Genomic DNA, 14,436 nt, shown 5'->3' with positions numbered 1-14,436 from the left:
CTTGTCTGCGTGGGTCAGGTTTCATTTAATATTTCACAATTATATTTCTACTGTAGGAGTGGAACCAATATCCAGAGATCAGTTAAGTGTCCTCCCACCCCAAAATATTGCATGCACATGTGTAAATATACTAAACTTTGAATATATTTAAATATTCAGTGACTATTTCTCAAGCCGAGTTAGAAAAAAACACTCAATTTAGAGTTCATACATGGGGAGCCCTTTGAGAACCCAAGGAGGATGAGTAAAACTGTGGCTATGGGTGTCAAATACACAGAAAGAAGAGAAAGATTAAATAAAACATGTAGGATTAATCTATTTAAATAGCTATTTGTTTTCTAATGTAGAAGTTCTACAGTTGAATCTGTTTATTTGACACGGCTTCTTTGTGAAATATTTTGGATCAGATAAATTCATAGTAACGCTTACATTTGTAGTAATGATAGATTTGGGAATTTTAGACAAATTTAGATTTTGAATTAGGAATAAACATCCCAAATAAATAGTTTCAACAGATTAAAAACAGATCCCTAGAAGTGAAAGGCAAATCAAATTCTACAGTCCAATCCACATGGTGATGAGATTATGCTGACCGTCACAAGCCTTCACTGCACTAAACATCATCCCTTGGTATGATTACTAAACTTAATCTTGCTGCATGATTGTTACGGTCTTGGGAAGAAGAAATTCATTTTTGTCTTATTTAGCAGGACAATCCTGCACTCGAAAATACGTAACTCTTCAAGAGCTGGCAACTTTGAATAAAAGATCACAATGGCTGTGACAATTTCACAGCAAGATTAATAACAAGTTATCTTTGCTCTGAATCAATCATATTTGGTCTTCCTATTACAAAACCACGGCAACACCACAGACTGGCATATTTGTTTAGTACACAGTTATTCAGGATTAAGGCTGCAAGACTGTCACAGAAGTCTCAGATTCCGTGACCTCTGTGACTTCTGCAGTGGCTGGCCCAGGGGCTGCCTGAGCAGCTCTGACAGCTCCTGGACCAGCTGCTTGGGCCACTGCTGGGGCAGTCTGGGCCACCCACCCCCCACCTGTTGCCAGCAGCAGCAGGAGTTTGGGTGCAGGACGGGGCTCCGGGCTGGGGCAGGGGTTTGGGAAGGGGCATGGGCTCCGGGTGGCGCTCACCTTGGTGGGGGCTCCCTGGAAGCAGTGACATTTCCCTTGGCTCCGCCCGAGGCAGAGGTGTGGCCAGGCGGCTCTGCACACTGCCTCCACCTCCAGCTCCCATTGGCCACGGCTCCCGGTCAATGGGAACAGCAGAGTCCATGCTCAGGGTGGGGGAAGCATGGAGTCCCCCTGGCCGTGCCTCCACCTAGGAGCCAAGGGACATGACGCCGCTTCTGGGGAGCTGCGCGGAGCCAGGTGGGGAGCCTGACACCCCCGTAGGCCCCCTCGCCCCCCCCGGTCAGCAGCGGGGGTCCCAGGCTGTTCCCCCACCCCTGAGCACCCACTGCACCCCCAGAGCACCTGCGGAGCCCCTGGGCCACCCCCTGCTCCAGAGCACCCAAGATTTAGTCAGGGGCATATAGTACAAAGTCATGGATAGATCACGGGCCGTGAATTTTTGTTTACAGCCCATGACCTGTCCATGACTTTTACTAAAAATACCCATGACTAAAACATAGCCTTATTGAGGATACTACTAGTTTGGCTCTTTTACCATAGGAGTGTGTTTTGAGAGAGATTCTCTACCCTTCTCCCATTTAATTAAATTGTCTAATACTCTTCTGAGAGACATGGGCCTTCAACAAGATCTGACCTGGTGCTCTGCTTTCTGCACTGGTTTGCCAATCCCCTTCAGGTGAAATCTAAGGCACTGGTTACTATCTACAAAGTCCTACATGATGCAAGTCATTTAAAAGATTGGTTTCTGCAGCTCTGATATACTACCTATCCTCATCTTGAGCACAAGTACTAAATACCCTAAGGGTGAAGTTCACTGACAAAGGAAGCAGGGCATTCTAGGCATAAGCTCTGCAATTAGTTATCTCTAGAAAATATATTTAAGTTAAACTCTCAAATTTATAGACAGTCACTTCTTTCCTAAACTTTTCACTGAACAGGGACTAAAAAAACCTGGGCACTTTGACAAATGTTAGTATTTTCTCTCTATTTTGTCTTTAAGACTGCACAGTGCAAGGAAGCATGATGTATTAGTATTAACTACTATTATTTGGAAACATTAGACCCAGTTTTAAGCCACAAAGCTCACCCAGATACCACAGTGATGTGTACAGCAAAAACCTTATTTGTTTGGATTTATAAACAAAAATTAGCAATATCAGCAATATGGTTCCAGTTCTACACATTTTAGACTATTTATTTAGTCTTTTACCATTCCATTGCCATTAACCTATGCAAAATCTATTTCACCAGGAAAACCTTTCCAGAGACAGCCGTCAGGAAGAACCAGGACTCAAAATTCACTTTACTGCTGTAACATCTTCCAATTAACATCCACCTTTTTATTATTTATATAGATGTTTAGTTGTAATACAAGAATAAACCAAACATTTGTTCTTCATATAAAATCTACCCAAGAAAAAGTGCCAGGCCATTATATTCTCTCCTCAAGCTATAATGCAGGGACTTTTAAAGCAAGCTATGAGGAGTCAGGTGCCCAAGACCCAAAGAATTTCAATGGGATTGGGACATCTACCCCCACAGGCTCTCATTCAAAAATCTCAAATAAGATCCTGTGGGTTTCCAAAGTGCATTAAATTCCATTTCTATTTGCTTTTAATATTTTAGGCGTACTTAAAGAGGAAGGGTAGGATTTATCCAATATTTATTTGTATTTAGATCAATCTTACCAAAACATAATATTTTTGTTAAGAGAAGGTAGCACTTATAACAGCTTTCATTTCAACCCTTTGCAGCTTTTAGCATAACAAGTGAAGGCATATTTATTTTAATAAACAGAGAAATCTGAGAGGACAAAATGATCAAATAAACTGGACATATCATTATCTTAGATAAGCAATCTATGAGAAAAAGGAAAATACACTCACCGGTTATTGTTTTTGTGATAGCTCTCTCTTATCCCACCCCACAATAGGGACAGGAAAGGAGCACTATGGCTCTACCTACCAGGAAGCAAGGAGGTAAGGCATCTGTCAATCAAGACCTACCTTTAAGGCCCCATTCTACCCACTTCTGTTAAGAAACTTTCAGAGTGAGAGAGAACTTAGAGAAAAGAAAGACAAGTATAAAGACAATATCTCTTCTCAGAAGGGAAAAGAGTTACATGTAGGACAGGAGAATGGAGGACTACAACAAAAGGAATGATCAGAAGAGTTTCCCTTAAGGTGTGGCTTTTTTTCCATCCCACCAATAGTAGTCTGCCAAAGACATAGCTAGGAAATACCAATACAGGGGCTGTTAGATTTTCTAATCTTTGCCCTGCTAATGCAGGGTTGTTTCTGCTCTGTTGGGTTTAGTTTTAAGTCTCTCAAGGAACAAAGCTTTACCATTTCCCTTTGGGAAATCGTTCAGTAGTGCAACAGACCTCGCAGTCATGGCTCCACAGCCCAAAATTGCACTGGCCAGTTTTGCTGCCACACTACTCATGTCTAATTTGTCACATACCCTAAGGGCTCAGCATTACTATTTACCAGTTTTTTTTCCCTATTACTTAATTTTTTAAAATTATTTCTCCTCAGATATGAGCTTACATTATCCAAAACTTGATACCATTTTGTTATTTTCGGTGTGAATTTCTATCATGTTCAACACTACCTATCTGTTTAGTACATGAATTTTACTTTTTACAGATCATTGAGTCATATTTAGTATATTTGTTACTGTTCACAGCTGACAGGAAGAAATTCAACAAAGCCCCAATATTGGCTTTATACTAGTCTTCTGCAATTCTGTTTCCTTGAGCAAATATCGCAGTTTGGGGCATGTGATTAGATTATTCTTCTGGAGATTACTGGTGGGTTGGGCAACTGGGAGACAGTTTTTCGGGATGAGAAAAACAAGGGATGAAGGTTTGCAGATTGGAAATTTGAACTTTTTCTATAATCAGTCCATACATTTTGATATGGTTAAATTTAATACAGGTAAGACTTTAAACATAAATGATATACTTGCAAACCTATATTAAGCATCCACTGAAGTCTGTAGAGGATAGACTCCTTTCAATTCATCTTCATTTGCCTTTTCAATGTTCTCCATCTACTTGAAAGTGGGAATGTGCATATATGATCTTGTATAACTGTATATGCACACACAAACCAAAACTTATCAACTCCTCTTTAAATCTCTTAAGAATTCACTTTCAGAAATGCAATATTATTAATTCTGTAGTGCTAAGGGGCAAACAGCCAGTACCAGAGATCACTTCAAAAAAACCAGAGGGACTTATAGAATTAAGCAGCATTTAATTTAAGTAATTTGTAAATAATCTAGATTGTTTGCAATAAATACAGTGTCAAAAATCAATTTTTATCAATGAAGCTCATTTTGATGGCAAGTTGATTTTCGTTCCCAGGATTCCTTCCAGCATGTGCAATTATGTAAGGTGCCTCCTCATAAAGAGCTGAGTTGGGAGACAGATTTTTTTTTTTTTTTTTTGATGTCAGCACACACTGCTTATTCAAGCTCAAAAACGAAATAGTATAAAAGCGCATCAATAGTATGTTCTGAATTCCTTTTAGTGACTTACAACATAATTTCTTCTCTTACTTTAAAAAAGACTCAGACACACAAAAATGTCTTCCAAAGGACTATTCAAATGATAAACTCCCACCTATAGGCTCATTTAACCTAGTTATTCAAATTAACAATACTTGAACCTATTTAGTTTTCTCCTTTTGTCTTCCACTTTTATATATACTCCTCTCCACATAAATATACCGTTTGTCGTTATTCCCATCTTTCCTGGAACTGAACATAGGGAGAATGCTTCACAGTACTAGAAGAGAATTGCTTATTTGTGCATGGGACAGACCATTATCAGTCAGCAGTCACCTACCCAAAACTTGGCTACCTGACTGTGCCTAAATATGTATTTTTTGGTATTATTTATATTACCCTAGCCCCTAGGAACTGTGGTATTGGACAAGCACACAACTGCACTTTCTTACTATCATTAACATGTCACTCATTCTAAGAGACCTGTGACAACTTAAAAACCACATTTAACCAGAGATTCTCCACAAGAATGGCATAACCATCACTTTTTTCTTATCACTGTATATTCAACTGTTTTCCATTTTTCAACTTTAGCAATACAACTTTTGATTAAAAAACTAGAATACAAACCTAACATGGCATACATTAAATGGATTAAAAACTGCCTGTCAGAGATCTCAAAAGGTAACTGTAAATGGGAAAATCATTGAGTGGATGTTTCAAGTAGAGTCCCAGAGGGATCAGTTTTTAGCCTATGCTTTAACTTTTTATCAATGACCTAGAATAAAAATAAAATCACTGAAAGTTTGCAGATGACAAAACATGTGGAGTGGTAAATAATGAAAAGGACAGGTGACTGATTCAGAGCAATCTGGATCATGTGGCAAATGTAAACGTATACCTCTAGGATGGGGGACTTTATCCTGGGAAACTGACTGAAAAAATGGGAATGGGGTGGATCATTAGCAGAACATGAATTCCCAGTGCAATACTGTGGCAAAAGGGCTAATATGATCCTTGGATGCATAAAGAGGGGAATCTTCAGTATAAATAGAGAGGTTACACTACCTCTGTATTTAACACTAGTGCCACTGCTGCTAGAATATTGTGTCCAGTTTTGGTATCCACAATTCAAAAAGGATACTGATAAATTGGAGAGGATTCAGAGAAGAGCCACGAGAATGATTAAAGGATTATAAAACATGCATTATAGTGATAGATTCAAGGAGTTGAATCTATTTAGCTTAACAGAGAGAAGGTTATGGGAAGATCTGATTGCACTCTGTGAGTACCTACACAAGGAATAAATATTGGATAAAGCGTTCTTCAATCTAGCTAAGAGACAAAGGTATAACATGATCCAATGTTCAGAAATTGAAGATAGATAAATTCAGACTGGAAATAAGGTATGTACATTTTAGAGAATTTCTGCACACCTTTAGAGCATAAAACATGCATCACATTGCTATTTTAGGTTTCAGAGGAACAGCCGTGTTAGTCTGTATTCGCAAAAAGAAAAGGAGTACTTGTGGCACCTTAGAGACTAACCAATTTATTTGAGCATGAGCTTTCGTGAGCTACAGCTCACTTCATCAGATGCATACCGTGGAAACTGCAGCAGACTTTATATATACACAGAGAATATGAAACAATACCTCCTCCCACCCCACTGTCCTGCTGGTAATAGCTTATCTAAAGTGATCAACAGGTGGCCTACCTGTTGATCACTTTAGATAAGCTATTACCAGCAGGACAGTGGGGTGGGAGGAGGTATTGTTTCATATTCTCTGTGTATATATAAAGTCTGCTGCAGTTTCCACGGTATGCATCTGATGAAGTGAGCTGTAGCTCACGAAAGCTCATGCTCAAATAAATTGCTGGAAATGGCCCACCTGTTGATCACTTTAGATAAGCTATTACCAGCAGGACAGTGGGGTGGGAGGAGGTATTGTTTCATATTCTCTGTGTATATATAAAGTCTGCTGCAGTTTCCACGGTATGCATCTGATGAAGTGAGCCGTAGCTCACGAAAGCTCATGCTCAAATAAATTGGTTAGTCTCTAAGGTGCCACAAGTACTCCTTTTCTTATTGCTATTTTAATCTCTAGTGTAGGTGTTGTATACAGGGAAGGGTGGAGAATGAGGGGATTAGAATCCTAATTATTCCTTATCCCAGTAAAGGGCTGAGACACAAGCATGACAATGATAATGAATGTTCCAAGAATGAAAACGGTAATAACACTCTGTACACATTGCATTCAGCCGGATTAAACATCCTATGGTGTGTTCTGCTGCTGTTGGCAAAGGGAACAGCTATCATTCAGAGTTAAATCCACAAGGAAAATCTTCATAGCATTCCACTTACCACTCCCTGGTATCAAAATTAGAGTTTCTCTTTGCACAAATTTACTATTATAGGTTGCTGTCTCCACCTTCACTGACACTAGGAGACATACAGAGACATTTTGTGAACAGGTTGCTGTAACAAACGAAAGCAGTTCATGAAAACAAACTTGAAACTCTGCAAGTCAATTGTTTTTCTCCATTTCACTTAAGTTTTAAATTAGTCATATCGTCAGATTTTAATGAAGGACTTTCAAACTGAGGGAAGTGTTAATTTTTAAAGCTGAACTACAAAGCAATACATTGGCTTTACCTATCACTGTCCCTTTACTCTCAGCCAAGCTCATTGTCATCTTGCATCTTGATATTGCAATATCCTTCTCGCTAAACTCTGACAAACGCAATCTTGTCCCACTAATATCCATTCAGAATGTTGCTGTCAAGATAAGTTTCCTGGCCTGTTGCTTTAAATCCCTCCACTGGCTTTCCCTTTCTTCTCTAGTGCATCCAGTGTAAGACGCTTGTATTCACTTTCCAGGTCCTCACAGTCTATCTTCCCCTAGCCGTCTATCACCTCATTTGGTGTCGAGGTGTTGTTGCTCATCAGCCTTCTTTGCCCATTTAAGTTAGCACAAAGTTGCAGGTTTGAATTCTCCCATACTTCCCCCATACATGCAAGGCATCCCCATAAACATCTGTGAAGTTACCTTATTATCCACCTTCAAAACCCTCTTCAAAACTCTCCTTTGCCAAGACACCAACGAAACACTTGACAACAGCTAACCTGCTGGTGTGCAGAGACCAGTGCCTATCATGCTGACCAAAATGTGGTGTCTCATTATTTCTATGTATTTCCCCATCTGTTGTTTCTTATGTTATACTTAAAACTAAGCTCCTTGGGAATGTGACTGTCTTTGTTCTGTATTTGTATAACGCCTTACAGAACGGGCTCTAGATCTAGGACTCCTACATGCTACAATAATTTAAATAAAGAAATAAATGAAAATGTACAGTGTATAAACACACAACATTTATTTATTTTTTAAAATGAGAAGTTATCAGGTCCCAACTTGCTTCTTTCTCCTTTAGTAATTTAGCAATTTTTCAAAGACCTGGAACATGAGAAAGGAGCTGGAGGTAGAAACCCGAGGAGCAGCTCTCAATCTAAGCTTCAAAATGTCCTCAATTAGGCCTTAGAGAATTCAAGCTAACGTTCCTAAGCTCAGGCTGTAATTAATCATCATCATGTTCCAGGCACTAGCTTGCCAATTTTCTCCCATAACAAAAAAGAGATGATTTGATATTTCTAAAATTAAAAAAAAAATATTTAAAAACAGCAATTGTCTTCATACATCATAAAGGCATAAACCAAAATTTAACTTAGCCTTCAGAGTCCATCTACTCTGCTTTTTTATCTTGTTTCTTTTTCATATTAATATTTTCCTTTAAAAATAAAATGCAATAATATATAATTTTTTAAATAATACAGATTAATTGTTCAAAAGCACCCACATGACTTAGGCCCTTTGGACTAAACCTGTACCTGGCCATAAAGAAGATTCAATAAAATGAAATTTATTGTGGGATCCTGTAAGGTAAGGTCTGTTTTTAATATTAAAACATGCATTTTCTCTATGTATGCTGAATTTTGTCAGAAGAGAGATTAGCAGCCCCTCCTCCCTTTACTTTTACAAATGATAAATGTGAGAAGTTCTTGAAAATATGATCCAGCTCTAGTGTAGAAGTTTGGGCTCGAACTGGAGCCTGGGCTCAAACGTCTACACTGAAATTAAACAGCCTGGACCCCGAGCCCCATGAGCCCGAGTCAGCTGGCACAGGACAGGTGTGCATATTTAATTGCAGAGTAGACATACCCTTAAAGTCAGACCACAGTTCCTATCCAAAAACAGTAAAACAGCAGCTCTACAAAAGAGATCACAGCAAAATACTTGTTTTACTATCTCCAGAACATTTTATTTCCTACACTGTCAGACATTGCTTAGGATACAAACAAGACTCCATGATCTGTCTATTCTGAGCTATTCCTTGCATGTCCTCTATATGAAGACTCATAAATTATCCCTCTCTAGATATTGTTCAGAGGGGTGAATTCTTTCGGTTAGCTCCTTTTGTGTACATTTCTCCAGCTGCTCTATGCTACATTCCAACACATCCCAGATGACTCCATCATCTTTTACTGATACCTTTGGAGATGGGGTTGTTGCAAGTTGACGAAACTCAGCATTTGTTATAAATTCATTCTATTTAATAACTAACCTTTTCCTGATGTCCTGACTAAAGAGAAGTGTACTTTCCAATTGTCAGCACTCCAGTACCCAGCCAACAGGTCTCCTATACAGCAGCAAGGGAAACCTGTAACTTGATTAACTCCTCCGCTACTAGCTCAGCCTAGCTTGTTGTGAACGGAGTTCTAACATTTCAGCTTTCAATAGCAGTTAACCGAAACTCATGACCATTTCCATTTGTTAGGTCTGATCCTGGATCATAATCTATATAGTCAGCTTGATTTACTGTACTGTTTCTATAACAAGTGAGTTTCAGATGTAATGGCTTGTTAGACCAATTCACCCCATCTCGCTCACGGGAATGCCATGTCATAGCCCCAGCTGGCTGGAACCAGTGGTTCTACCCCATTCTGCTTGCTTTCCAAGGCTGAGGAGCTTGGCCTGCTTAGAACTGAAGAGTTTTCCTTCTCATAGACAGACTTGCCTAAAGAGAGCTAAGTGAGGTGTGTCGGTCCTGGTTTGAAATCAGTTTTCCTTCTCCTAGATACTGTTGGTTAATGGCACCTTTATTCCATTACATTCAGTGCAATGCTTCTGGGTTTCCCCAAGGCAGGCTTCCACCATCCACCACGCAGTGGACATGCCTCTATATCCCTGCTTCTATGGTCTGGAAGCAGCTGCTGATGGCTGGGTGATAGTACTGCTGACAAGGATCTGGGTTATAACGGATCACAAATTGAATCTGAGTGAACAGTGAGTGTGATGCAGTTACTAAAAAGACTAATAATATTCTGGGGTTTATTAATGGGAGCATTTTCCGTAAGACACAGGAGGTAATTATCCTGCTCTACTCAGCACTGGGGAGGCCTCAGCTGGAGTGCTGCCTCCAATTCTGGGTGCTACACTTTAGGAAAGATGTGGACAAATTGGAGAAAGTTCAGAGCAACAAAAAAGATAAAAGGTTTAGAAAACCCGACCTACAAGGAAAGGTTAAAAAAACCTGGCCATATTTAGTCTTAAGAAAACAGAACAGTCTTCTAATATGTTAAGGCCTGTTATGCAGAGAACTGTGATCAATTGTTCTCCATGTCCATTGAAAGTAAAACAACAAGCAGGGGGACTTAATCTGCAGCAAGTGAGATTTAGGTTAGATATTAGGAAAAAACTATTTGCTTATAAGGTAGCTAAAGTCTGGAATAGGCTTCCAAGGGAGGTTGCGGAAACCCCATCATTGGAAGTTCTTAAGAATTTAGACAAACACCTGTCCCAGGGGCTGAACTTGATGACTTTTCAAGGTCCCTTGCAGCCCTACATTTCAATGATTCTATGTTAAGGTGCCAATATCATTATAAGGTAGTCTTTAAGTTATAGATTTGTGATAACCAAGATTTGTTTAATTTGGGGAATACTGCTGCTCCCTTGACAATTTGTGACATTATTTCCTTCTTAAATTGAGAGTTCTTGGGGAGGTGGAGAATCTCATTTTTTCATAACTGATTATTAACAGTCCTGCGATTCTGGACAATTTTTTGGTCTTTGCTTGCATGTTGGTTAAGTTGTCACTTAGAAGAGCTACATCATCCTTAAAATCTGAATATTCTAATGTGTTGTTAAACCACAGGATGCATCCGTTGCATCTATCTACATTTCTTCTCATGATGATGCCAATGAGAATGTCAACCCGAAGAGGAAGGAGAATGTAGCCTTGTTTGAAACCACTGCTTATATTAAACTATTTGCTCAAGTCTGTGTTTACCTTAACTTGATATAAAGCCTTGATTATGTTAATTTTTTGTTGGCATACCATTATCACTTTATAGATTTTAAGAAAGGCACTTGACAGTCTCCATCACAATCCACTCTGACACAGGTCCCAGGGCAATGAAAAGATCACCCCCAAATGTTGGAAAAAGCAAAACTGCTAGAATTTCTACCTCGGTGTTGTCCCAAGATGCTGACTTGGGGGGGTGGAGGCAGCCTCCACATTTTGGGGCGGGGGGGGGGAAGAAGAGAGAATCCTCTAGCTTGCAAACTAATAAATGTGAAGTTCCACTCCCCTCTAGCCATCTCCTCCAACACCTCCAGAGTCGAATGGCTGCTCCCTGCAGACAAATCTCTACCACACTAAACCTCTCTAAGCTATTTTACACTCACGCTGCTCTCTCCCACATCACACATATACTTTCTGGGTTTTTGAGCTTCCCTCGAATAACTCCAGTCTCTGATCCGTCTCAGTTTTTCCAAGCTGCAGTATGAAGGTCACACTGTTCTTGATAGTTTCATGATAGCTGCCCACAGGGCTTTAAATAGCAGCAGAGAAATTAACTGGAATCTTGTTAATTTCATTCCACTGATACCTGACAAAGCTCTGACCATAAGTAGAAGCACTAGGGCTGGCTCATAGTGAGCAGATGCAGGAAAACAGTAAGACATCAATTGAGTTTTGCTTCATATTTATGAGACTAACTTTACAACCTTAAGTGCTAGAATTTTAATTAAAAAAAAGATGTCAATTTCTGCAGAATTTGATGGCTTATGCTCCCACATTCATTGGGGAAAGGAGCTCAGCAGTATCACACATTAATCATCATCATAAAGGCTTAGGGGGCATGCCTAGATGAACATATACGTATGTTTACACTACAATTAAAAACCTGTGGTTGGCCCATGTAAACTTAAGTCAGTCTCAGAGCTGTTTAATTGCAGTGTAGACATTCTTTGAGCTCTGGGACCCTCCCAACTCAAGCCTTAGTTATACAGATAAATGTCATATTTGTTTTTAGTATTAAAATATTAGACCTTTTTGGAATAAGAAGGGATAGCTTTTACAGGTACTTGTTGACTAAAAATAGGAAAAATATTTTACGTACAATCACTTGGAAGTGGAGGACCATAGGAAGTTATGTAAAAGTTGACTGTATTTTTACAACTTAAAATAGCCAATTAAGCACTGAAGACATTTTTATGAAAACAGTTCTCATTTAAGTAGTAATTTAGAGCTAGCATTTAACACAGCTACAAACAACTGAAAATAATGTTATATAATGGAAATACTAAGACTTAAAACTAAAAGTGTTAGCCAGCATCATGGAAGAAAGTTACTCACTCATTTCAACTGCTCATTGTATGCAAAAATAACTCATTCATAACTCTCTCAAGTTACGCTTGGCTAAAAATAAGGAGCAAATTCATCTCTTATTCCCTTCATGATTTACCTTGGGCATCTTATATCTAATACCGTAATCCACATTCTGTCTTTAATAAATAGTTAACTCGTTTTGCATTTCCAGACTAAACATCTATTTGGTGTTCCTTCTAAAAACCACTGAGTTCTAATAGTAAAACAATTGCGAACACGTTATACATATAGGGACTTCCACATTAAAGGTGAAATCTAAGTGAAAAACAATATACATACATACAAAGCCTGTTAATTCTAAAATTCAGTTTCCCTCCTGTTCCTTAAAATTTATTAGAATAAGCCATAAAAATCAATGTCTCCACTGAGTCCATGCTTTTTAGTGCCTAGGAGAGTTATGAATTTAAGTTCCTGGGCTTGCCTTTTGAAGGTGTGCAGGTTTTCTTTGAGGAGGACATAGATGAGATATGGATTGATTGCTTCGTGAAAAGTTATTATTTTCCCTTAAAAGTAGTGAACCCAGTCTTCTCATAGAAGAGACACACATGAAAGCGTATCACATTTTCTTCCAGCACACTTTAATTAGCATTCCCTTAATGGGATTAGATTTCCATTTATTATGTCACATACAAAAAGATCAAAATCTCTCTGAAAAAAACAACTCTGTTTATTGCAAAGGCTAAATTCCATCCTCCCCGCCCCACCTACCCCAATTAAATTTTGAGATAACTGGGACACTGCAAAATAGTTGTGAAAAATTATGTTTTTAAACTGCGGTTTTCTGTACTGCAGCCTTATTCTTACTACTGGAATATTACTTGGAATCTGTATTTTAGAAGTCACAGCTCAAAATTTGGAGAGATCTGAATGTAATTACTTACTGCAGGTACCAGTAATTTTTTTACTTCTTCAACAGCCCTCTTCAATTTGATTTCTGCTCTGTTTTGAGCATCTTCCACAGTGATTAATACATGTAAATCTTCATTCAGGTGTTCCCAGTTTGGCTTGCCTCTGTTTTGTTCCTCCTAAAATAAATAAATAAATAAATTCAATCAAAGGCACATGGAAATTATTGAATTTCCTTGGCTATTGTATTTTCATGCAATCTTTATCAACCTTTTTGGTCTTTAGGGTTTAAAAAAGCCAAACAAAAAACGACCATCACAACTTATGGTGCCTTACAACAGATGACAAGAGTTTCTAGAGTAGGAAGACGGACTGGGTGGCGAAGGGAGAGTCTGAGCAGATCTGAAAACTGAATAAAAGTTTTTTTTTTTTTAACAACCTACGTTAACCTAAGACAGTATTCAAATTTACTTACCGTGTTCAAACAATTTAAAAAGTTAATGTTAATGGGGTGGGGTGGGGGGCATGAATATGAAACTGCAAAATTTCCAGTTGACTACGAAAATAACTCCTCTTTCATTTAAGATAACAGGAAAATGAATAAGGCTTTTTTTTTTTTTTTTTTTTTTTAAAAAGAGCAAGCACTGCAATGAATAAAACTTTTAGAACAAGTAACCCCTTCCTCCAGCATGTGGAAGAAAGAGCAGGATAGGGACAAAATTACCTTTAATCCTTAAATGGCCCCAGAGAGGAGTGTCTAAACAGATGTAGCACATTGTTGATTAAATAAGAGATTACTTAAGTACTTGTAACTGAAGGTCCTTCAAGATGTGTGGTCCTTATTTGTATTCCAAATGCAGATGCACATGCATGCCATGTGCTGGAAATTTTAAACAGCAGTGTCCGTTGACCTGCATGTGCATCATACGTTGCCTCACATTCCAGGTGAGATTATAAGAGGCCATGCAGGGCAACGTTCCTTCAGTCACCCTGTTACCGCTGGTTAGCCCAGTCTGCAGCAGAGGGGATGGTGGGTGGGTCATGTGGTCCTTATTTGTATTTCACATCTTGAAGAACCTCCAGTTACAGGTAAGTAACCTCTTCATCTTTTGAGTGATGGTCCCATGTGTATTCCAAATGCAGGCAAGTATCAAGAAGTGATCAGCTTAGAGGTGGGTGCGATAATGCAAGAGG

The 14,436-nt window shown here is 38.8% G+C and overlaps 1 protein-coding gene across 12 annotated transcripts in view; it reads right to left on the bottom strand.

Annotated features, from left to right (window-relative positions):
• The window catches only part of QKI (QKI, KH domain containing RNA binding), a 317,720-nt gene that overhangs the window by 61,075 nt on the left and 242,209 nt on the right, over positions 1-14,436 (bottom strand). For 10 of the 12 annotated variants that reach the window (XR_007355754.2, XM_048844060.2, XM_048844063.2 and 7 more), the window contains one exon: positions 13,278-13,421. The exons of the other annotated variants lie outside the window; for them this stretch is intronic. Coding sequence is in view for 9 of the 10 variants with exons in the window: in XM_048844060.2 (XP_048700017.1) it covers positions 13,278-13,421 (144 nt within the window). In the remaining variant the exon portion in view is untranslated. The remainder of the gene's footprint in view (positions 1-13,277; positions 13,422-14,436) is intronic. 12 annotated transcript variants of the gene reach the window in all.

The sequence above is a fragment of the Caretta caretta genome, chromosome 3 (assembly GCF_965140235.1).
Source record: "Caretta caretta isolate rCarCar2 chromosome 3, rCarCar1.hap1, whole genome shotgun sequence".
Classification (NCBI taxonomy): domain Eukaryota; kingdom Metazoa; phylum Chordata; order Testudines; family Cheloniidae; genus Caretta; species Caretta caretta.
The sequence above is the reverse complement of the archived record's forward strand: the minus strand, read 5'-3'. Positions and strand labels throughout refer to the sequence as shown.